Genomic DNA, 25,532 nt, shown 5'->3' with positions numbered 1-25,532 from the left:
GACCTTATTCCTAATTTTTCACTTTTCTTTTAGTTTTCCGTACAACACGCATCAGAGAATTCGACTCGGCCGCGATGTGAACGCCGTCGTTATTGGGTCTCTTTTCAGTGCCTCGGCACAACACTTGTTTACGCAGTCTCTCCCCGCTGCACGCAGACCCCTAGTGAACGCGGCTGTGTTGCACCATTATCCTACCCCCACCCCGGCTCACACTGCCCCCCCTCCCAGTGGGAGAACAGCTTGTAATGAACTCCAGGGATACATGTTCCCAAAGGGTCCCCTGCAGCACATTTCCTGGTCCTCGCACTTCTTGCTTTATTTTCGTGTATTTTTATTTTTATTTTGGATTTCCTTTGGTGGTTGCCTTTTTGTTCCTCTTAAAAAATGTCAAGGGCTGCATAAGACACACACACACACACACACACACACACACACACACACACACACACACACACACACACACACACACACACACACACACACACACACACACACACACACACCCCGCCATGCTCTTTTGTCCTCTTTGTGAACTCTGGGATGGAAGTGAGTCCTTTCCTTCGGCTTCCACCTCTCATTCACTAAATGTCGTTCTTTTCTCCTTCATCTGTGTCTGTGTGTCTCTCTCCTCCTGTGTTTTTGAAGGGATCAGCAGACATGGACTGAGGAGAAGCGTCCTGGGTTTAGATTAATATCCCAACTCAACAGGTGACCTATGGCCTTTCATCAACTCCTCCATTGGTGTTCCTCACTTTATCTGTCGCTTGTCGCGCTTATCTCCCGTTCCCACCGCCCAAGAACGTCCCTTTCTCTCTCCTTTTGCAATCTCACTCTTTTTTTTTTTCAATAATTTACTGGTTAATATATCCTCTTGTAAATCCCCCTCCTGTTCTTAACATCTTGATAATCCCTCCTTCTCTATCTTGGTGGAGAGAACGGAAGACCTTGGGTGATCCGCTGTTTCACCGGAGTCGTTCCTCTTTCTCCCTCCATACTAATCAATAATTCTTTCTGAATAACCCGGCTCTAGGATGCAAGACCTGCTGCTCCTTCACATCTAACCTCAAGGCTCCTCATTCCCATCCGCGTCATCTTTCCGCCTACCTAAGCCTACTTCAGTCTTTTCAAGTGCCCGTCTTTCAGAATGTATGCTTCTGCATGAGATTCTTGAACAAGGTACAACGAAATCACGGGTTCCCTTGCAATCGATCCGACCAATAATCGCAGTAACTAGAAATATTTAAACTCTTCTACTTGTATTCTGGGTTGGCGTCTTTTGGAGGCCAACTCAGTAAACGTTATTTCAAATAAACATGTTAGCCAAACACCCGCTGGTAGCAAATAGCAGAAGAAAAGAATAGCTGGTTCCCCTTCTGGCTCCGCCCAGGTCTCAGTGCTGTTGTAAGGGAACAGTAAGTGCATCACATGGACGTTTGGAGAGGGCCTGGGCTGCATTTAAGCATACATGAAGCCCTTGAGCCCTAATGGATGGTACTAGAGAAGGCCTGAGTGTGTTCAGTAGGCCCAGATCCTCAAGAGCACTATTGAAACCATGTGTCATCTTATTGCTGGGGTTAATTGTTGGTTGGTGATCGAGAAGCATCTCACTTACAAACCAAAATATAGCATGGCATATTTTAATGAAACGATGGCTTTGGCTGGTGCCAAACATAAAGAAAATATGTGCACATCATTTATTTGAACGTAATATGTTGGACGTTCTCATCCAAGCCTTATTTAATTTCTGTCCCAAAACTTGTTATGCAATTCCAATACCAGATAATGGAATTATCTTAACTGAAAAACAGACTTGTTTAATCTTTTTACTAATGGTTTATTTACATATTTAATTTTTTAATTATTAATATTTGTATCTTTCATTCCCAAAATAGTTATTTCTATTTTAAGATCAATGATACTGTCACTGATTATCTCAGATTGGGGATCTAATTTAAAGTTGTGACCCTGTAAAACAAAATGTTATTAATTTAGGGATTGATCACAGAATAATATTGGTATCTCAAACCAAACATGCTTCATCTTGACCATTATAAAGATAATCCAAGTTATTCCTAATGATAAGAAATTAGCCTTATGTCTTCCTGCATCTGTCGTTTCCTAGAAAGCATGGAATGACTTGGCTGCACTTTAGGAAACAGGGCTATGTCCAAAGGCAGAAGTAAAATGCTCCAAGATTGGAGTTATGTAACCCTGATAGGGCCAAATGATACCAGACACTCTACAGCACAAAACTGGCACACTTTCAATCAGAAGGGAACCGCAATCTTGTTCAAATAAAAAGGTGTACCAATGTGTTTGGATTTTAATTCCAACAATAACTCTAGGCGTCTGATTAACAGGTCATTATAGAATGGGATATCAGTACAAATTACTGACATTTCCATGTCTAACATAAAGTAAACTGACTCATGAATAACTTTGGTTAGAAGCTGTTTGTAATTATCATGACAAGTAGGCTTTAAATAATTATATACCGGAGTTCGGCACATATTTCACACTGCCCTTAATTGTGTGAAATCTTCAGTATAATACCTTTTTTTATCATAGCACCTGCATTATAACAGCAATTAGCCTGTCAAACAGTTGATTGATAATGAACAAAAAAGCTGAAATCATTAAAATATGCCCTGGAAGAACATTGTAGAGATCTGCGGGTCTCATTATTTTGTGAGACAGCTGACTCTGTTTTATACTTGATTGCAGCAAAAGGCCACAAAATATAAGTGTGAAAAAACGTATAAAACTTGTGCATTAAATTGCTAGATTTCCAAGTGTCTGGCGAGTACTTTGTCAAGGCACTTCAAAATGTGTTCACCAGGCCTCGTGCCGCCTGCAGGTGGAACAAGTTCTGTGTGTGGGTAGAAAACACAATGCTGACGCCATTGACCTTCTGGACCTAGAGCCATCCTTTTGGCCTCCATCCGAAAACACGTTGCATAATCTTGTTGCTCCTCCTCCTCCTCCTCCTCCTCAGAACCAACTCGGACTCGGCCCTCCACACGAGCGTCATGAACCCCAACGCCCAGGATCCCTTCGGCATGGGCCAGCAGATGGGACGAGGGCCGCCCCAGCGCCCCAACGGTGAGTCCGACTCCGACCTCGCTGGAGGTCTCACGTTCACCTCGAAACACAAACGCAAAGAATCCACCAACACACAACAACACAACGCAACGCAAATGCACCGAGTCGAGCACATTGAATGGTCCCCAGGGCTGCGGCCTCTTTGTTAAGGCGGGGAATGCTCAAGGGCTCTCCAGGAGGGGGAAGGAGATGGAGGAACAACCAGGGAGCCTGTGCGGCCCAATTTGATTCACTTGCTTGAGTAAATCAAGCACTCGAGGGGCTCTCTGGTATATGTTAATAAGGCTTCATCTGGCCAGAGTTTGAGTGGAGGCATTTGTCTTCTCTGTAGAAACATGGTGTGCCAAATCTTAATTTGCCGCCAACAAACCTCCCCTTCAAATTGTTTTAATCGCTGCATATTTAGGGCTGCTGAGGCTTGAGTGGGTGCTCCACTACTTCCTCAGGCATACAACGCAAAACCCAGCAAAGCACGGGTTGTTTTGCACACTCAGTATGCACACTGGGTGCTGAATCGTTCGCAGCTGCAAAAAACACCACATTCTGGAGGTGTGCTTCAACAATGTTTTCACATTCATTAAAAAATCATGATTACAAATAAGGTGATCTTATTGGCGTTAACTAGTGGGTTTAAATAATGCAACTTGTGATTGGCGTGCATTAATGAGTAAAATGAAGGGATGTTCCCAGCATTAACATATTGAAAATGCTTAAAACCAATTTTTTTCCTTTGCAATACCATAACAAAAATGGTGCTTGCCCCAATTATTTTTTTCTTGCGGGATGTGGATTATTTTCACCAAAGCAAAGGTGCCGCGAAAAAACTCTGCTTCAATACCAGAGCCCATTGAAGTCCTAAAGTGCAAGTAATCCTGCAGTAGTTAAAACATAGATGGGTGTCTACCTGAACAATATAATGAGCACCATGGGAGGGATAGGCCCTCCAGAACCCTCCAACCCACCGGCTACAGCAGAGCGTTGCCCCTGTCGCCGGGCCTGATCCACATTCACGTACGCGTGGCCCGGCGGCTCAGAGGAGAGGTGTCGGAAGTCAACAGGAAACCAATTCGGTGGCGCTGAATAACCGCTGGCGCGCTCCCGACGCCCCACCACGAGCTACACCGCCGCCCCGCCGCCTAGCCAACACAATACTTTATGAGTTGTTTGTGTTTCTCTTCCTCCGTCACTCATTAACAGAGTCCACCGCCGTTGTACAGTAGCTGTCCACACACATTGGCTGTCCTTCCGTAATCCTCCCAGATCAACCGAGTGATTGATGGCGATTTAAACCGCCAGCATCAGTGATCTAGTTGGGGCTCTATTGCTCTCTCTACAGCCACGAGTTCCTTCGTTAAAGTCCTGCATTCGGTTGGGTCTTTTTACCTTCGTATGATCGGCGTATGTGATGTCCTTTTCCCCCCGTCTCCTACCCCCTCCCCCTTTTGTATTTCTGCTCCTGTTTTTTGGATTGCGGATGGGTGGGGGTTGGACGTTGTTTGGCACCTGTTTTATCAGATGGTGTAGCTGACGAGGCATGCAGCGATGCTCGGGCTCTCTCCTCAGCCTACTGGATTACAACTCTCTTTGTTTAGCCAACACGTTTGAACAGGATATTGGCTCGAGACCCAGGCCAAGTGTGAGTTTGAAGTACAAACAGAGCGGGCTGCCGTGGCCCTGGTGCCTGAGGAGGGCCCTCGCGCCAATTTCCCCGTGCTCACCTTCGCCCTACAGGGGGGGAGGGGGGGGGCGTGGCCACCAACAAGCGCCCGCCGCTCGTAGCATGTGTGTGTGGGTGTGAGGAACCGTCAGGTCTTCCATGATCTGTGGAGGCCCCCTCCTCAGCCCTGTAAATCTTGTAAGGGCAGCTGTGTTGGGATGGGGTCAGTGGAGCAGTGCAAGGTTCCAGCAGGCCCCTTTAGTCATACTATGGCTGGTCGTGGGGCACCCATGGAGAGCTGCACAGGCTGGGTGGGTGTGGTCTGCTCATAAAAGGTATTGTTTAGCACTGGAGGGTGGGTAGAGTACACGCTGCAGGGGCAATTCTGTTGCTTTCGTCATGCGCTGTAAATCAAATTACCTTTCTGATACCTTTAAAAATGTGCATTTTCATACCCGTTGTGATTGCCCTCTGTTATGTTATTTGTGTGTTATACAAATAACATTACCAAACCGCACACCATATAAATGAAGTCTTTGCTTCCACATATTGAACACCAAGAGAATGCACACAATCACATCAGTCAGAATCGGGCGGCAGACCAAAGGCACCGACCTAGTGGCCATGACAGCTCACTGGGGGAGGAAGAGGAGGAGCAGGAAGTGGGAGCCCTGTGGGGGCTCCTCAACACTTATCTGATCTCACGAATCAGACTCCCCAACCTGAAGTTTGATGGCAGACGAGCAAGAATTCAGGAGAAAGGGGGCAGCTCTTTCGTTAGGTTTGTGTTTGTTTCGACCAATCGTGTTGCCGGAAGCAGGGGATAGTATACGCGTGATTGGTTACAGCGAACACAAACTTGGCCCAGCAGTTAGAAATTGCTAAAACAAGACGGACCACTTCCCCTCCTGAAAGCTTTGTCTAATTGGGCAAATCATTTTCTCCGTCTCCTTAACGAAGCAGGAATCAAGGCGTGACTCCCCCCCCCCCCCCCCCCTTCAGTTTCTCCGGCCCGGTCTCTGTGTCGTTCCCCCCCCCCCCCCCCCTCTTAACCACAGCAGGACTGCCGGATCCCATATTAGCACGTGTCAGGATACTCAGATGGCTGTGTGTGTGGCTAAGCCCCCAGCTGATTAATTCAACACCCGGCCAGGACTGACAGCGCTGAGTCACCGACACGTCCCGGTATAAACCGTGCAATAGCCCGGCCACTCAGCTGCTCCTCCTCCTCCAAGGCTTTATTTATGTGTGCGTTGCGGGGTGTGTGTGTTTTTTTCACCAGCCCGTTCTGTTGGTATACCGCGGCGCCCGCAGGTGTTTTGTGTCGTACACACCTCGCTACGCCTAGTAGGCGGTCGATTCCTAGAACGCGGCGGGGGCCATTTTAACCTCCGAGTTGTACCAGGTCCGTCCCTCAGCCCACTCCCTGCTACAACCAGACCGGATCAGACTGGAGTGCCCTTCTGATGCTTCAGACTATTGCTTCATGGTTCCACCGGCAACTCTCTCATTCTGTCTCATCTCTCTCTCTCAGAATTGCACGGGCAATTTGGGCAAAAAACACTATCACATTGTTAATGGAAAAGTGGCTTATAGATAAAAATAGATGGATATAGTGAAACAGTCACTGAGTGTACCAGAGATCAAAAGACACACACATAGCTGTTGTTCTGTTCAACTGAATTAGTTATCTACACTGGTGAAACCCGCGAACGGACGAGGACTTGAATGACCCTCAAAGAGACAGAGAGGCCACGAGAGCGAGGGGGGGGAGAGAGTATATTGAGCTGACAGCAGTCGATTGGACCAGAGCACCCGCTGCCAGGCTAGACTCAGCGTAAGGAGAGGAGAGGTTGGGAGTGAAAGTCTGCATCTGGTGTCAGGCCTCCTTGAGCGCACGAGGAGAAAGGCGTTCTTTGTGGCACGAGAAACAACGGCCTTCTCTTTGTATTCTTCCCCCCCAGACCCTCCTCCTCCCCCTCCACCCCCTGAAAAACAAACCGCAGACCTCCCTCCCTTCTCCACTCAATCCCTCTATATCTCTTTCTTGTCTCCCTACTCGGTGAGCTGAGTGTTATCGTGACGCCAGAAGGAAGCACAGCTGTTGTATTTTACCAAGCAGTATGCAGTACGCGTTCACGACCACATGTTCTCAGTCTTATTTCCCTGCCGGGCAATGTTTTGTTATGTCTTCAACCGAGACAGATTGTTGATTTCCGGTTGTCTTCCGCTAATCCACTGCTCTTCTGTCTCCCTCCTCTGTCTCCCTTCTGTCCCCTGGATGATGCGGTCCTGGACTGCAGCCGGTGGGAATGAGGTGGAGGTCGACGGCACTGGCGATGGTGAGTCGCGAGCTCCCCCAGGATCTGTGCGATAACCACAGCTCTCCCGCTCTGTATACTCTATACACGTCTCTGTCACTCTCTCTCTCTCTGTCTCTCTCTGTCTCTCTCTCTCTCTCTTTCTCTGCCTCTCTCTCTGTCTCTCTGTCTTTCTCTCTCTCTGTCTCTCTCCCTCTGTGTCTCCGTCTCTCTGTCCCTGGTCTACCGTGACACTGTGATACCGCCCTGGCCTCATCTATACATCCTCTCTCACTGTCTGATACCCTCACGATGACCTCCTCTGCCGGTTCAGTATGGTTAACGGCGTGTGTGTGTGTGTGTGTGTGTGTGTGTGTGTGTGTGTGTGTGTGTGTGTGTGTGTGTGTGTGTGTGTGTGTGTGTGTGTGTGTGTGTGTGTGTGTGTGTGTGTGTGTGTTTCCTGTCTGCAGTGTTCTCCTTTCCCTCCATGTCTAATGAGGAGGGTCTGCTAGGCGTCAGCAAGCCCCTGCCAAAGCAGCTGTGGGAGGCCAAGGTGAGGCCATCTACATTCACATTTAGGACATTTAGCAGACGTGCATTTGTCAGAAGAGGGAGATACAATATATCGCTGAAGATCCAGTAAGGATGTTCAAAAACTGTTAAGTTAACCCCTTCCCTGTATACAACAAAGATAGCTAGGATGAGATGCTACACAATGCTAAGGACTATTTTAAGTGCCAGGACGTACAACTTATTAAAAGTGCGTACATTAAGAGCCAGGATGTACAACTTACAATAAGTGCGAAAGAGGGGTGGGTAGGCTATGCAGTCTAGGTGAAATCTGAACACGTGAGTTTTCAGTCTTTTGCTGATGCTGGTGAGCGACTCGCAAAAGTCCACCGGGCAGTCTCACCCAGGTCCAGGGTTCCGCCCTCCAACGGCGTTAGAAACGCTGGGCTCTTTGGTGGCTCTCTCCTCCTCTTTAAAAGGGGTTAACTGCGAGTGTTGCACAGTACAGCGAGGTGACTGATGAAAACGAATGGCCCTGAATACAATTCCCTTGTTTACCCTCTGCCTCAGGCTGGCAATGAGAGTGAGCCTAATGAGACACTCTAGGTAACAAACTGGGAACGGGGTTCTAGGTTATTGTCACGGCTAGCTTATTACAGTTGTAGGAGAAGGCTAAATTTGGACATGGGTTTCGCTTTGGTTTGTTAACACAAACCTTGTAAATATTTACTCTTTCAAAAGACATTCATCTTTTTATCAAGGCAATGAATCATAGGAATTTACTTGTTTTCACACAAAGGGCATGTAAATACTTAGTAATACCCAGCAAATTAACCATTCCCTCCGTGATGAAACTGTGTGTTTTTTCTAGGTCCAGTCCCTGGCTTCTCGACCTAAATCCTGTGAAGTGCCTGGAATCAAGTAAGTCTTCATGTGAATCCGCAGCTGTAGTTCTGTGCATTACATGTAAGCTGTTTAGGGGCCAAGCCTTAAGGTCATTGTCGGAGCATCGGGAGTATTATGGAGTGTGTTTATACATGGGGGTCTTAATGGGGCTGTGCCTTTTTTTAGTGGAGCCCTCAATCCACTCAAAATAGGGTGCAGGTGATCTCTCCATGCCGCCCTTGGGACACTTGCGGCGCATGACAATGCCAACTATGCCGACCTACAAACGGTCCCGCGTTCTACATAGCCACGTGGCACTCCGTTTCCTCTCCGAGAGTCCATCCAGTTCCCCTCCGCATTCCCGGCGTTCCGTCCCCACTAAGGACGTGACCCGTTTCGCTCGCCGCTTACCCAAAAAGAGGAGCATATCTCCGCTAAGAGGCTTACGCTGATCTCCCCCCGGCGGCATGTAGCGCGGCGTCAATGAGAACAAACAGAGGGGAGGCTTATAAAAATAGAAATTAGAAGGGATTGCGTTCACGGGAGAACACGGCGGTGGGCTGGCCCGGTCGCGGCCCGGGCTCCTCCGTGTGCGCGTCCCAACAGAAGGAGGCCCCGCAAGGTGTTTTTGTTACGAGGTGGCCGACGTTTGCACCGCATATTGTTGTGTTGATCTCTGTGTGGGCAGGAGCCGGTTTGGGGGGGGGGGGGGCGGTGAGTCACTGCTCTACAGCTGGCCCCGTCTCTCACTCGGGTCACCGGCGTACCGACAGCAGGGGAAACAGGAGAACAGACATACTACTCGGAGGAGGAGGGATTGTGTCCGGCTGGAAGGGGGGCAGAGGGGAGGGAAAGGGGGAGAGAGTGGGGGAAAGGTCTCGCAGGGTTTGTAGCAGATAAAGCTTGAGACACTCCGGATGTCTCCACCGTCTCAATTCATTAGGCATAACAACCGCGGCGGACAAATGCTTTCTCTCAAGTGTCAGTGGGCAGTTCTTGGAAAACGCAGTCGCCAGAGTGCTGCAACGTTGCAAGTCACGACAGCTTCTGTTTATATTTGCGGTTATTTTCCTTTTTCTTTGGAATGCATGTCCTGAAAATCCCAATGTGTGGTAGACTGATTCACTTCCTGTGCGGCTGTAGACCAGGGGAATGTTCACAGTAGATGGCAGCTGTTCTGTCAAGGTGCACAGGCACCTCTCCACACGTTTGACTCACTGCCTCGTTCTATAATTCTGTATTTTTTTTCATTATTTCACTGTTGATCTCTCTTGTTCCCTCTTGCTCTTCTCTCGTCTTTCTTTCTTTCTTTCTTTCTTTCTTTCTTTCTTTCTTTCTTTCTTTCTTTCTTTCTTTCTTTCTTTCTTTCTTTCTTTCTTTGATTCTTTCTTTGATTCTTTCCTCTTTCCTTTCTTTCATGATTTTTTTTTTTTCTTTCTTTATCATATCCTTTCTTTCTTTCTTAAAATGTATTTTTAACTCCTGCTCTCTCTTGTTCCCTCTCTCTCTCTTGTCCCCTCTCTCTCTCTTGCCCCCTCTCTCTCTCTCCGTCTGTCTTCCTGTCTCTCCGTCCGTCCTTCCCCCAGTATATTCCCCTCTCCGGAGCAGAACCCGGGGCTGTCCCACTACCAGGGCTCGCTCAGCCAGGGCGGCTCGCTGCCCGACCTCACCAACCTGCACTTCCCCTCGCCGCTGTCCACGCCGCTGGACCCCGAGGACAACGGCGGCTACCCCAACCTCAGCGGGGGCAGCAGCACGGGCAACCTGCCCGCCGCCATGATGCACCTGGGTATCGGCAACACGCAGGGTGGGTGGAGCCTCGCTGTGGCCGCGCCTTCCCTGGATGAACGCCCGGGTAGAAGTGTTGACCGTGTCTAGGCCCTGCTGTCTCCTGCCGGGTGTGTGTGTGTGTGTGTGTGTGTGTGTGTGTGTGTGTGTGTGTGTGTGTGTGTGTGTGTGTGTGTGTGTGTGTGTGTGTGTGTGTGTGTGTGTGTGTGTGTGAAGATATATGCGTGTGTGTGTGTGTGTGTGTGAAGATGTATGCGTGTGCTCAAGTGGTGAGATTAAACCGATTTGTGAAAGGTCATTGGTGCTTCGGCTTATAGTTATACAGGGCGTATAACAGTATAGAGATGTTTAAAGCTTATTTCATATTCAAATGACGTAAATAAAGAAACAGGCGCCCTGGGGGGGCCTGGTGGATTCGGGGGGTCCCCTTGTGGTCGTGTGCAAGGCCATGCTGACTGAAAGATCTCTCCGCCTCCTTCCTCCTCACTTTGAACTGTGCCATCGCATCCTCCTCTGCTCCATCTGTCTTTCCTGTGTGCGAGTGTGTGTGTGTGTGTGTGTGTGCGTGCGCATGTGGTGCCTGTGTCGGAGCGGTTGGCAAGCTTATAAGTTGAGCCACAGTTCAGTTTGGCGGAGGACCAGAGCGACCGCGAGCGAGGGGGAACTCTGACACTCGTTCCCGATCGCTACAATCAGCCCTCTTTCTTTCCCTCTGTTTCTGTGTCCGCCTCTTCCCTCCGCTCTCCCACTGTCAAACACACACGGACTCACACACAATCATTTCTTGTTTCCCCCTGGGTGGGGTGGCCCGGTGTAAAGGGGGTAGGGGAATGCTGGAGCGAGTTCTGGAAAAATCAAGCCTCCGACTGAATCAGTGCCTCCAATGCCTTCTCTGTTTGGGGCTCGGACCAGCGTATCTGCTGGATCTTCCGGAGCAGAGTCCCCTCCCATTAAATCCCACATGCCCACTGACGTTCTGTTTGAACAGGCTGTCTCTGTGCGACCCCCATTCTCCCCCGTCGCCCCGAGCAACGGGCTCCCCCCCGCCCCGGCCCAAACTCTCCTTTCCCCCCCTCAACCTCTCTTGTGCTCCCCCCCCCCCCCCCCCCCCCCCTCCCTCTCCGGCGCAGGTCTGTCCTCGTCTCTGAGCAACCCGTCCATCCAGGCCTCCCTCAGCACCTCCCAGATGCACATGTCCCTGAGCAACCCGTCCATCCACTCGTCGCTGCGGATGGCCGCGCTGCCCAGCCCCCCGCCGCCGGCCGGGCTCAACAGCTCGCCGCGCCGCCGCCCCGCCCCCATCAGCCCCCTGACGCTGTCGCCGGGCGCCGAGCAGCGCCGGGGCCTGGCCAAGCAGCTGTCGCCCACCATGTCGCCCTCGCTGTCGCCCATCACCCAGGTGAGCGTCCACGGGCCGCGTTTGTCCCCGTCGTCGGGCGGTGCTGGGGCCCTCCCGGTACATATTAGGGCTGGATACATATCTGTACATCATTATAGATTTGAACATTTTCTATTTGACCATATTGTGTCATTTTTAATGTTTCTAAGTTCTCAGCTACAAAGTGTTTCTGGGAGAGACATGCTGAATAAATACATCACGTTTTCAAACTCAAAAATAATCGTTTGAATCATCGTGATTTCAAAATTGACCAAAATAATGGTGATTATGATTCTTTCCATAATCGAGCAGCCCTAGTACATACTGTATGCTCAGCCACTCCCCCGCCACTTCTCACTTCTACCCTCTGGTAGGAGGTATAGAAGTATAAGATGCAAAAAAGACTTTTTCAGCAGAAGCCTTAACCCCTCAGCCATCCCATTACCCCACAAAGCAAAACCCCACAGATAATGTATGTAACATCGTATGTACCCGCTGTGCCCCAACCCCAATTGACGTCTGTTGACATCAACGTCACTTGTATAAATGTATTTTATGTTTGTTCTTTATGTGCCTTTGACGAGAAATGAAGATGAGAAATTACGGAAGGAAACTGAAAAATAATTTCCCTAAGGGGACAACTAATAAACAAACTAACTAACATAATCTCAACCCTCAGATATTAGTCTGCTTTCCCGACGGCTATCTGAATATTCAGTGAAGGAAAATGAATTAAAATAAATTGACTTCCATCTGTAAACGGAGCACACAGAGACAACTGCTGCAGAATTTAGATTTGATCCAATGATCGTTTGCAAACAGTTTTGAAAAACTTTCGCACCAGAACTAGTGCTGTTTACCCGGTGGTCCACCACCATGAAACGAACAACATCGCTGCCAGTCATGTTTACAAAATAACCAACACGTTAGGTAGAGCTGGGTGGTGCATTTTGGACTCGTTTGAACTGAAATAGCTGCAGAATTGTTTTGATTATTCAAACCTTTCTAAAACTGTTAACGTCCAGCTGGCTCGGGGGGGGGTTATGGCCCGCGCGTCCACACATCGGACGGCGGCGTTCAAAGTGCTAACGGAATACACTGACAACACCTCAACGTCCAAAACAACCAAATGCTAATTCGGTCGTCCCGTATTCTTCGTCATCGACGTCTCCAGCGCCCTTACACGTATATTCTATCACTTGTATTAGTGAGTGCGTGCGGACGCCAGGTCCTTCCTCCAAACACAGCCAGAGCCTCACAGCTGTCGGGTTCAGCACACTGACTGTTTTTTTTGGTTTTTATTGTGCCTCCCGCCCGGGATAATTATCCTGTAATGAACTGTTTCCATTAGTGCCTCGCAGCCACAACGGGCTCCCGTGTTCTTTAGGAGATCGCTGTTGCCATGGTGACCGCCTCCTGATCTTTTAAAGTGGACTCGTAGTGCCGTCTGTCCTCCTTTTTAACAAAGCCAAGTTGGGAGGAAGTTGTCATGGCGCGTTTTTGATAACGTGCACGCCACTTCCTGCCGGTTCACCACTTCCTCCAGATGACTCTACTTTGTTGTTATCAGGGCACTTCTTTCGTGCTCTTTAACAGCCCGTCAGCCTATTGAATACTTCTCGATTTTAAACCAGAGGTATGTGTCCATAAACCTTCAGTTACGTAGTCTTTACGGAGGACATTGTGTCCATGTGGACGTCACTAACCTTGGCCAGGCGGTCCAAACGGCTGCTGACCCTGATGGCACGTGAGAGCCTCTTGTTTTGTCCTCCTCCTAACTGCCCCCCTCCCCTCCGCACCCTGTCCTGCTCAGGGGGTTGCCTTGGACACCAGCGGCATGCCCATGGAGCCGCCCCCGCCCTACCCGCTCTATCAGCAGTCCCAGCATGCACTGGGCCAGGGGCCGCCCCGACACCAGCAGCACCAGCAGCAGCACCATCAACAACAGCTGCACCACCACCACCACCACCACCAGCAGCAGCAACAACAGCACCAACAACAACAACAACAGCAGCAGCAACAACACCACCAACAACAACTTCAACATCATCAACACCACCAACAGCAACAACACCATCAACAACAACAGCAGCAGCAACAACAACAGCAGCAGCAGCAGCACCAACAACAGCACCAACAACAGCACCAACAACAACAACAACAACAACAACAACAACAACAGCAGCAGCTCCAACAGCAGCAGCAGCAGCAACAGCCGTCCTCCCCCGTCAACAACATTCCCCTGGAATTCACGGGCAGCCCGGTTAGTATTGAGCCTATTGAGCGTGTCTGGGCCCGGCTGCCTCCCACCGTGTCCGTGTCCTCACCATGGCACCATGACCCGGTGACGGGTGTGTCTCGTCCTTCCCATTGATTAGTGTGTGTCTGTGTTTGACAGCAAAACCTGGCATCGTTCTTCAGCGACCCCTTTCTGGAGCAGCAGTTCTCTAGCCGTCAAGACAAAGCTCTGTCCTACCAGGTACCGAATCCGAATCTCCCTCTCTCCCACTCGCTCACACCCTCTCACCAGGGATTTCCGTGGCTCGAGCCCAACAGGCTGACGCGTGTTTCAGTCGGCTGTAGCGGATTGCATCAGCCGCTACACAGATGACCCCTTCTAGGCTTTGTTAAGAGTCTTATGTCATGTGTGGTTAATGAACCCGAATGTGTACAGAATAATCAAGAAAGAGAGAACGAAAGGAAGAAATAATAAAGCCTAAGAATAACAATAGTCGAGTCCACCTTATTAGTAGGGCTGGGTCTCGCCAGGTACCTCACAATTCAATTCAATTCGGTTCTTTAGGTCTTGATTCGATTCGATTTGATATTGATCCAGTTGCTTCGATATTGATTCAATAATGCGTGCAGATGACAAAAATACCTACATTTTATTTAGAATGAACCATTTCAAAATGAATTAACATTGTGCTTTGAATAGGGAATACGCCATTGTATAGTATTATTCCTGAGCTAAACTTGCAGCATAAAAGTAATAATCATAACATGAACAAATGTAAAAGGGCATGTAAATGTAGGCATACGCGCTTCTAGATTATAATGACTGAGTGTGTGAACTATGGAAATCAATTAAAAAAAAAAATATATATCTGAATCGAGAACAAATAAATTGCAGTGCATTGATGAATCAATATTTTTACCCAGCCCTACATATTAGTGTACAAGTGTAGAGGTTAGGTGTACAAGACAAGACCGAGGTCATTTGCACCAACATGGTGGGCTGGTTGGGGTCTTGCAGAGAGAGTGGTGGTTCCCCTCCCAGATAGGGTTTCACCTGGTCGGTTCCCAGAGGAAGGCTCCCTAATGAAGGAGTGACGGCGGATGAAAGCATTACCGAGCCGCCCTGCTGACCATCAATGGCCTCCGCCGGCCCGGAACCGGCCCGGTCTTTAGATCAAACACAGCCCCCCTCTGAAACACCGCCTGCACCAAAACTAATTAATCAGTTCCCCCAAATGTTCATTAGCTGACTGATAAAGGCTGCTGATGGCATGCAACCAGATCTGTTCACGGTACGCCAAATATCCAAGTTTTGAATCATAAAATGTGTCACGGTTCACACATCAAGAAAAGTTTGTTAAGCTTTTAAAATATATAAGCATGGTTTTGCACTAAAGCACTATAATGTGCATTTTGATGTGCCTTTTATAAAGTAATTTGTTGTTCTTTTTTATCTTTTCATAAGTTCTGTCAAACTGAAAACTCAGTTTGGACCACGAATATAGACAGAAATCCAGCACTTTACATTTTCCCGGTCATTTTGTATTTATAGTTAGACCTAAATCGTGATATATCGTTATATGATTGTCTGACATTATATTGATTATCGTAATATTATTATTACACTGAATCCCACCCCTAATAAATAAATAAATATAATATGATTCTGTGTGTGTCTCTCTCTCTGTCTCTCCCTCTACCTCTCTCTCCCTCCCTCCCTCCCTCTGTCTCCTCTCTGTCTCTGTCTCCTCTCTGTCTCTGTCTCCTCTCTCTCTCTCTCTCTCTCTCTCTCTCTCTCTCTGTCTCTCTCTCTCTCTCTCTCTCTGTGTCTCTCTCTCTCTCTCTGTGTCTGTGTCTCTCTCTCTGTGTCTGTGTCTCTCTCTCTGTGTCTGTGTCTCTCTCTCTGTGTCTGTGTCTCTCTCTCTGTCTGTGTCTGTGTCTCTCTCCCCCTCTGTCTCTCTCTGTGTCTCTCTCTCCCCCTCCCAGTTCGAGCAGTACAGTCTCCTGGAGAGCGTGCTGAACTCGGCGGCGGGGGGCTCCTGCTTCGACCCCTCGCCTGCCCCCTCGGGTCTCTTCTGCCCCCAGGGGGCCCACTCGGGCCTGTCTGGTAGCCGTGGCAACCTGCACGACCCCCTCAACACGAGGTCCAACATGCTCTACTCCAACTGCGGCGGGGGCGTGCCCAACATCATCCTCACTGGTGCGTGGGACAGGAAGTGTGTGGGCGTGCTTTTCACAATCCGCCACTTTTGCAGAAAACTGCCATTGATTACAAAAAAAAATAAAAATCGTATTTTAAAAAAATACGAAAATTAAAACATGAGCGCGGCATGTGACTCAGGAGGTAGAGCGGGTTGGCTGGTCACCGGAAGGTCGCTAGGTCAATCCCCGGCTCCTCCTAGCCGAGTGACGAAGTGTCCCTGAGCAAGAAACCTCACCCTGACTGCTCCTGACGAGCTGGCTGTCGCCTTGCGCGGTCGACACCGCCGTCGGTGTGTGAAAGTGTGCATGAATGTGTGAATGTTAGGGAGTATTGCAAAGCGCTGTGAGTGGCCACTGCTTAGAAAAAGCGCCGTGGTATATATATGCCGTCCCTTTGCCGTGACTGAGGGTGTAACGTTGGCGAGTGGGGTCCTTTTTTTTGCGCAGGCGGTACTGACGGCTTTCTGTCTCTGTCTGCAGACGAGTCCAACGCCAGCCTGTCCAAGGACATCAGCAGCGCCCTGTCGGCCATGCCCGAGTGCTTCGACTCGGAGTCGGGTTTCCCCCTGGAGGACGAACTGCGCATCGAGCCCCTGAGCCTAGACGGTCTGACCATGCTCAGTAACCCCGACATGGTGCTACCCGACCCCTCCGTGGAGGACACCTTCCGCAGCGACAGACTCTGAGCGACAACGTGCCAAGAAAGGCTTTCACGCATACAGACCGTCTCTTTCTTTGTTTCACTTTCTTTATTTCTCCCTTTCACTCTCAACCCCCTTCTTCAACTCGCACACATATCAAAGGCTCACGGAAGGTTTTGTGTAACACGTGCACACGGACGTGCGCTACATGGAATGTACAAATCTAAATATATGCATGCAGACAATCTCATCATTCGCACCACTGGATCACACACTCTCTCACACACACACACACACACACACACACACACACACACACACACACACACACACACACACACACACACACACACACACACACACACACACACACACACACACAGCCACTAAAGACTCAACAAATGTGAAAAGCGTGTGATGTGCATGCGCACACTGCATTTTAAGCATGCATGCTTGCACACAGTCATTTTTTTCTGGAGGGTCGCAAGATACGTATGCAGTTTACATATTCTCGATGCAAAACCTTTCCCCGCTCGCCCGCTCTGTGTGCGACTGTGTAGTGTAACCGTAAACAGCATGTGTAAACGACGTGTCGCGTTGCTTAACCTGCGCAACCGCGTACACGCAAACAGCGCGGCCCGGGTTCAAGGGTCAGGTCCGACCGCATCAGCGCCGGGGGGGGGGGGGGGGGGGTCCAGCGGGGGTCCAGCGGCCGGTCCCAACGGGCCCCTCACGTAGAACTAAACAAACACTCGCTCTGTTGACAGCAGGCCGGCAGCGCCAAGCCCCCCCCCCCCCCCTGAGCCATGCATGTTTTCATTGCTCGTCTGCATGCCCCCCTCTGCCTCTCTCTCCCTTTCTCTCTCCTCCTAGTACTCACAACCACCTAGAAGCCATGACAACCACAGCAGCGCCATGACAACCACACCATAGCAACCCCGGTGTGGAGGGGCCTTAAGATAATAGCGGAATCCTGTGTTTGTACCAACAGAAGGAGAGGGAGAGATAGATAGAGAGAGGGGGAGAGAGACGTAGCAGGCCACAGTGACGGGCAGCGGTCGAGGCTCAGGCCTGCTGACCTCCGTTGGTTCATGGAGAGGCGCTCCGCTGGGACGGCTGAACCGGCCCGGAGGTGCGGTCGAAACTCCACCGCACAAGGACGAGGGAACGATATCATTGTGCGCAGAGCACTATTTTAAATTTTGGACCTCGCCTAAAGAAAAATATAATATATATATATATATATAGATAAATATATACACCATAGATCTATGTACATAGCCTCAATAATTGAAGCCCGATTTCGAATGTATTTTCATCCTGCAAAAAGGGCAATTTGTTTACAAATATTTGAATAAGTATACAATACTTTTAACAATTTTGCATGAAATACTGAGGATATGTTTGCTTGTCGGCTTGCAGCTTCAGTATGACAGTCCCCCTTCCTTTGGTTATGAATTGGCTGATCTAAAAGAGAGAAACAACGGCACTGGGATGTACTATGACATGTCAGTCATGTCATGGAAGTAATGTTACTTTCGTGTCCATGTGTTTCTTTTTCTATCGACTTCTTTGTATTTGTATTGATTACGTAAACGAATTCCACGTATGTGCAGACTGTGTGCCGCTTGTGCTTTGGCTAATTATGCTCCTCCAGCGCAGAAGTGTTTTATAAGCTGCTGGACCTGCTTCCTAGGTCTCTTCGATCAGTCTCCATCCCCACTCAATGGTTTTAAATCATCAACAAATCTGATTGGCTCAAAGAGCAGTCTAAGATAACATTAAATGCACACTTGTTTTTTTTTTGTCTTGCGGAAGAAGTCAAAACAAATCAATGCGACTGAATTTTGTGTGTGTGTGTGTGTGTGTGTGTGTGTGTGTGTGTGTGTGTGTGTGTGTGTGTGTGTGTGTGTGTGTGTGTGTGTGTGTGTGTGTGTGTGTGTGTGTGTGTGTGTTGAGAGAAAGAGATCAGGCGCCGAAGAGATGTAAGAATTGAAGAGTCAGGGCCTATATTAGTCGGTCCTGTAGCAATGTGTTGATGTTAAGCCTGTTGGGATTTCATGTGGCCGCGTCTTTACTGGCCTTTCGTGGTCCCATACCATATGGAACTCTGTTATGTTACTGTCTGATTAAAAGCCATCTTGCAAGGGAATGGACGGAGGCTCAAATCAAACCTGGAGCATTCGTCCCCTGAATCCGGTTATGCAGCAAACAAACCTGCCGAGCAGGTTCTACTTTCATATGCAATTACACCCAAGTGTTTTGCAATCCAAGGCCATGCGGTCATCAAACAAAGGGGGTGGCTGCCAACCTCTATTGTTGTAAGTCCTTGTGTGTGTGTGTGTGTGTTATAGTGTGGTAGGGTAGCGAAGCCTGCAAATTGGCCGGGTTGTGAGTACAAAGTACAAGTTGTTCCCTCCCTCTGCAGATGCAATGTTAAGAATAGTTATAGCTCATGTAAAAAAAAATGCATGACAATTGAGTGTCACAGTTCATGGTACAATGCTGCATGGAATTTCATCGATTTACAATGGCGTTGTGTAACTCTGGCCTCTGTGAACCTGAACCAGTTTCTATCCATCGATTACAAGGTTGTGGGATAAGGCCTCTCACTCACTCTCTCTCTCTCTCTCCCTCTCTCTTTGAAGACCACTCGTGTGAGTTCTCCTCGGTTTCTCTTGTCTTTACTTCAAGTTCTCGTGCGTCTTTCCATATCTGCTCCCAATCGCTGGAGGGACTGCCTTCAGCTGCCTTATAACCTGACACACACACACACACACACACACACACACACACACACACACACACACCCACCCCCCTCTACCTTTTCAATCGTGGATCCCTTACTGTGACCTATTAGCGTCCTCGCCTCTCGTTAGCATCGTTAGCTTCCTGCGCTGCCGCCGCCGCTGTCTGCAGTTCTCTCCCATTACTTGGCCTGGATATTTTTTATTACTAATGCTAATGAATATATATATTGTTATTTTTTGTCATTTTGCTGAAGGATTTTGGAGGAGGGGGAGTGGGTGGGTCATTTGGTGTCTTACTCTTATTTTTTTTGTCATCTTTTTTAAAATGTACAGTTGTATTATTTAAAAGAAAGTTTCTTGTCCACTTGTGTTATCTTGTTTTGTAATGTCTGGGTTGTTTTTTTTTGCAAATATAAAATGTAACGATCACAAAGCCTTTTGTTTGTGACACTTGTTATAGTGCTTACCTTTTTTGTTTTAATACAAATAATAAAACCCTATATTGTGAATGCGTTTTGTCAATGGGCTCTTGTCCTCAGTTGTTTTGTGTACCACCTGCATTCGCCAATAGGTGGCGCCAGCTGATATAATTTAATGTCATCTTTTCTATGCACCATTTATGCAGAGAAACTAGAATCTTCCCCAAATTATAGTTCTTTCTCACAATTCAATTTTTGTCTATTCTTTTCAAAGAAATCCTCTCAATGCAATTCTTTGCCTGTTTCTAAAATCATTGTAAGATGTAGTTGCTGGTAATTATTTTGTAATAATGGAACTATTTTCAGAAAGCCAATATTTAGAATCATATTCATCATACATTTGAGTGAAATACAACGATCACCACTTGCTAATTTCGTTTTATCATACTAAATAAAAAAAAAACGTAAACGCTGCTTTAAGCGTTTCTTGCAGTCACCACGTTATGTTGTTGCTATTTTTCCCTCTTCTTTTCAAGTTCATTTTCCCTCCAGGAGCCAGCAGCGGTTTGGGGGACAACAGGGGGGTGCTTGCTACGGGTTTCCACTGTCCTGCAGTGAGGTCCAAGTCATCCAGGAGCGCCTAGCTCATGGACAGTACTTTACATTACAATCCCTTTCATTTGTTCCCTAAGAACTACCTTTCAGGATAGGATTTATCAATTCTGCTGTGAACGGTGGTAAATATTTGTTTGTCCTTCACTGAAGTCCTTGGAACTTTCTAAACACTACAAACCTCTGACAGAGACTACAGTGCGCTGCACCTATCCACTATCTTCTCTCTTTAATGTCCTGCCTATTGTGGTGGTGGCGCCATGGCACCTGTCTACAGAACCTCTGAAGCATTCCTTCTTTGGTGAACATCTCCTTTTACCTCCCTGCTTTATGAACCCCCTCCCCCCCCCCCCCCCGTGCCTCACTCTCTGCCTCTCGGACCATGAAAGCTGTTATGGGGGAGTCTGACGGCTCTGTCCTTGTTTAAGCCGTGTGCCGGATTAGTGTCCCGGCAGGCCTTTCTATGTAATCCCTGTCCTCTGAGCTGTGACACCAGGCCCACCAACCCTCCCGTGTCCTGCTATAGGGCCTGCTGCAGAGTCACTCCGGGACAGTCGACCAATCCCCGAGGAGATGTTGGTCACACAGGGGAAGAGACCAACGGGTATAGCAACCGTTACTACGTGGCACATGTGAGTGAGTGAGTACGCACACGCAGAGACACACACGTGCGTACACGCACACATGCAGACAATCTCATCATTGGCACACACACACACACACACACACACACACGATAAATAGGTCAAAGGGCATATACAGAACCAGTAGAAGCACGGTTCCACCGTAGGGTTCAGCCCAGAGACGGACGGTCAGCATGTGTGTTCCTCGAATCCCTTGAGAGAACAAGACCTGGAGCGCTAATCACAGCAATCAGTGGGAGCTCTGGACAGGCTCCACGCAGAGCGAGTCCGGGTTAGTCAGGGTGCCAGCCTTGCATTCCTCCCGGAGCCATTGGAGGGCGCGTGCATACAGGGCTGGTTTACAGGATCAGCTCACACCTGAGTCAGACATAGGGACTCTTCTGCCTTACTGAGACCCCAGCGTGCATCATTTCCAAGTACAAGATCTCTCTCTCTCTCTCTCTCTCTCTCTCTCTCTCTCTCTCTCTCTCTCTCTCTCTGTGACTGTGTCTCAGTATCTCTCTAAAAGATATTTGGAGAGTTACTCGTCAAATGAAACAAAGGATAAATATCTCCAATAAAGTACAACAACAAGGGGTAAAATACCATTTGAAATATTGATTATCAGTAAGTGCTATCCAAAAAAAAAAGGTTTTTTTGTAAGGGAGTGAATGATGCAATTTCCTGGAATGGGCCAGAGAATGTGTCTTCATCCATTTTTTTTCTCTCTCTCTCTCTCTCTCTCTCTCTGCCTCGCTCTCTCTATTTCTCTCTCTCTGCCTCGCTCTCTCTCTCTCTCTCTCTCTCTCTCTCTCTCTCTGCCTCGCTCTCTCTCTCTCTCTCTCTCTCTCTCTCTCTCCAGTCATTTCCTCTCATTTATCCCCTTGACCCCGCCTCCCCCAGGCACCTTTCCTACACCCTGCGCCCCTTCTATCCCCTTAACCCCCCCCCCCACCCCTCCAGTGTGTCCGTAGGCTGGAGGTCTCCTGGTCGCGGCGCGCTCGTTAGCTCGCTAGCAGGACCTCCACGGCAGGGTGAGTAAGTGCTCTGCCCCCTGGGCAACACTCGACCTCGGGGGGGACGTAGTGCAGCCCCCCCGGGGCCCCAAAGGAAGCCCTCGCCTGATGGGAAGACCAACATTGACGCAACTTCACCCGCTGCTTTCTGTCCACCTGCAGTCCATCCCATAATACATCATATTCATGGCACTTATTGCGTTTTGTACATCCTGGCACTTTAAAATAGCACTTAGCATTGTGTAGCATCCTAGCTATTTGTGTTGTATACGGGGAATGGGTTAGCCTAGCGATTGTTGGCACTTGGTTCTATGAACATCCTTAATGTACAGACAGCGGTATATTATTTCTCTTGCCTCTGACAAATGTACTTATTGTAAGTCGCTATTGATAAAAGTGAATGCTAAATGCCCTAAATGTAAATATCGATGTAATATCCCCGTACAATGCAGTCACTTCACTAAACCTTACAGTTACGATGCATTAGATCACAGCACAGCCCAACAATATGCCACCTTACAAGCCATCGCGATGCATTGCAACACATCCACGTGCATTATACGTTGTGTTAAACTACACTCAATCTCACAGTACAGTTGTGAACGCGTCCTGAAGCCGACAGTGCCCATTGGCTCATGTTCTTTCTAAAGGTCAGTTCCTTTGTGTCCACACTGCCTGGGAGTTAAACTCCCAGCAATTCTGGCTGTCATCACATTCACAGATGGCGTAGGGGGGGGGGGGGGGGGGGGGGGGGTGTGTGTGTGTGTGGTGTGTGTGTGTGTGTGTGTGTGTGTGTGTGTGTGTGTGTGTGTGTTGTGTGTGTGTGTGTGTGTGTGTCGGGGGGGGTTGGGGGGGCTGATGGTGGTCAGGTGGTTGAGATATGGACGGAAAATATAATTCTGTTTTCATCTAGATTGTACACACTGTCCCATCCTGTGTGTTTCCTAATCTGGGGAGGGGTGTGTGGGTGTCTCTGTGGCCCTTTGGGGGACTCTTAATCTTGTGTTTATTTTCGTCGGCTCTCTATAAACAACTTGCACAGCATCTAAAGTCGATCCACTTGATTGTCCAATTAAAGTAATCGCAGAGAACATCAAGCGTCAACATTACGGTCTCCTTGGTAACACCCCTGTGTAACACACACAAACAAACACACACACACCCAAACTATTTTTGAACATGGATCTTATGGATCACGAGCTAGGGGGGTGGGGGGGGGGGGGGCGGGTGATATAGAGAGGAGGGACACAAATAGGCCTCCCCCACAACAGGAGCATGAAGTGCTCCCCCTAATAAACTTTATTCTCCGAACAGAGAACTATCAACCGAACCTTTCTATGTTGGGGGAGGAGTTGGAGTCCTGAGTGATGAGATTCCTGGCGCTGTTTGAAATCAGTTGTGGAGTTCTCAGCCAAAATAGTTATTTGTTACATTCCTGCGTATTGGCCCACATCTGCTGGCAGCAAGCGGGTGAGAAGGTGATTGTTTGTTAGATGTTTCTTGTCTGTTTCGTAGAAGTGGAAGGGATGGAGAATGTATTTTTTTTACCAAACCCAGACACCTGCAGTACACACAGACACACACACACACACACACACACACACACACACACACACACACACACACACACACACACACGCACACGCACCCTGTCTTTGAGGCAGAGACACTTCACATAAACAACTTCCTCACGGCATCATCTGTGCTGCTACCTCAGCCAATGTGAAATAAAGCAAATGTGTGTGCGCTTGCATGGGGGCTTGTGCCTGCACAGGGTATGTGTGCAGCTGAAGGATTCCTTCAATGCAGGCTGCAGACTGTTTCGGAACTGTGTTTCTGAACTGTGTTTCTCAACTGGGTCCCTGAACTTTGTTTTCTGAACTTTGTTTCTGAACTTGGTTTCTGAACTGTGAACTTGGATGTTGATGCGTTAAATCATAGTCCATGGTCCACAGATGTTCTACATCCGGGCTTCCTGTTTACAGCGGGAGACGTATGGGGGCAAAACTGTGCAGAGGTGAAACCAAAACACTAACAAACTTCCTTGCAGCTCAGCCTCCGAATAAATAAGTTACCACGTGCGTTTGATTACACGGTATACTTTACGCTCTCTTTCTAACAAGCACCAATCACTTGGTCGATTGCACTATTTACAGCACCGTGGCTGTACATAAATGTAGATGCAGATGTGTTTTTCAGTCTTATAGCTGTGCACCAGAATAGAGTGCTATTTACTGCTGTTTCTCCACATAAGTGCATCCGTGTTCCTCAGGGCACCACATCAGGGCCTTCTGTGTCAAACTCTCAGTCCCCAGTCACTCCGTGCCCAGGCTGTCTCCGGCCACGTCCCCCTTTCTCATCTTCACTCCAGCGTCTGAAAAGTTTGTTTGGGTTTGAAGTACCAAATGAAAGGGTTAACAGCAGCGGCCCCCCCTCCCCCCCCCCCCCCCCCCCCCCCCCCCTCAGCCTCACCCCCTCACAGTCTCTGACCTTGGAATGCTTGAGCGACTGTGTTTTGCAAGAACATTTTTTTAGCAGGATTTTGTGTGGTAGAATTTCACAGGTTGTGTAAGTCCCTCATACATTCCATGACAGCTGTAAATCGAAATGATGTGTTTGTGTCTCTCTCCTGCGCCTTTTAGTCGAGTGACTTCATGAACCCTGACAGGAGTCTGTCCCGTGTTCTCCCGTTTGAGCGCACGTAGGGCATGTGCCACATTCATAGCTTCTCGTGACACAACACAACAAACACACGCACACACACACGCACACACACACACACACACACACACACACACACACACACACACACACACACACACACACACACACACACACACACATAAAGAGAATAATTTCTGTTGCCTAGGCAATACAAAAATGTTTGAGGGCCTAGCAGGAAGTGCCTCTAGGCTTTGTTGAACAAAATAATGAATTACCTGTAGCATCAGCAATATCCGGAAGTTCTCATCTTTACGACATGGCTGAGTTTACTGCCTCGTGGGCGAAACAAGTTGGATGCTGCAGTTCAATTCGAAATGAGGTGGGTTTTCCCACGGATAACGTCAAAGAGAATATGCTTTGCAAAGGATGAACGATTTCACACAAAGGAATGATGATAGGGTAGCCCAGCGGCCTAGAGAATTAGTATTTCATAATGTCTTCTTGCTTGTATCAACAAAGCTTCTAGCTGCTCAGCAAACATGTGTTATGTTCAGCCTGTGATAAATGGCGTGTTCAAGTGTTGGTTAGCCCCCCCCCCCCCCCCCCCTTCCTTTCAAACTACAGCACTTTCATTCTGACAAACATTCCTTCAAATACACAAAGTCGCTCTCTCCATAAACACAGACTCCCGGAGCCCCCCCCCCCCCCCCCCCGCCACTCCCTCGAAGATCCTGAAGACCCCGACAA

The 25,532-nt window shown here is 48.6% G+C and overlaps 1 protein-coding gene across 4 annotated transcripts in view; it reads left to right on the top strand.

Moving 5' to 3' along the window:
- crtc3 (CREB regulated transcription coactivator 3) overlaps positions 1-19,973 on the top strand; it is a 35,066-nt gene extending 15,093 nt beyond the window's left edge. The window contains exons 5-15 of one of the 4 annotated variants that reach the window (XM_030377788.1): positions 646-708; positions 2,996-3,102; positions 7,063-7,101; positions 7,530-7,612; positions 8,441-8,490; positions 10,041-10,261; positions 11,373-11,641; positions 13,434-13,883; positions 14,019-14,099; positions 15,845-16,058; positions 16,508-19,973. In XM_030377788.1, coding sequence (XP_030233648.1) covers positions 646-708; positions 2,996-3,102; positions 7,063-7,101; positions 7,530-7,612; positions 8,441-8,490; positions 10,041-10,261; positions 11,373-11,641; positions 13,434-13,883; positions 14,019-14,099; positions 15,845-16,058; positions 16,508-16,746 — 1,816 coding nt within the window. In that variant the 3' untranslated portion in view covers positions 16,747-19,973. The remainder of the gene's footprint in view (positions 1-645; positions 709-2,995; positions 3,103-7,062; positions 7,102-7,529; positions 7,613-8,440; positions 8,491-10,040; positions 10,262-11,372; positions 11,642-13,433; positions 13,884-14,018; positions 14,100-15,844; positions 16,059-16,507) is intronic. The other 3 variants (XM_030377789.1, XM_030377790.1, XM_030377791.1) reach the window with 3 other exon arrangements.
- The last annotated feature ends 5,559 nt before the right edge of the window (positions 19,974-25,532 follow it).

This window comes from Gadus morhua, chromosome 14, assembly GCF_902167405.1.
Source record: "Gadus morhua chromosome 14, gadMor3.0, whole genome shotgun sequence".
Lineage (NCBI taxonomy): Eukaryota > Metazoa > Chordata > Actinopteri > Gadiformes > Gadidae > Gadus > Gadus morhua.
The sequence above is the reverse complement of the archived record's forward strand: the minus strand, read 5'-3'. Positions and strand labels throughout refer to the sequence as shown.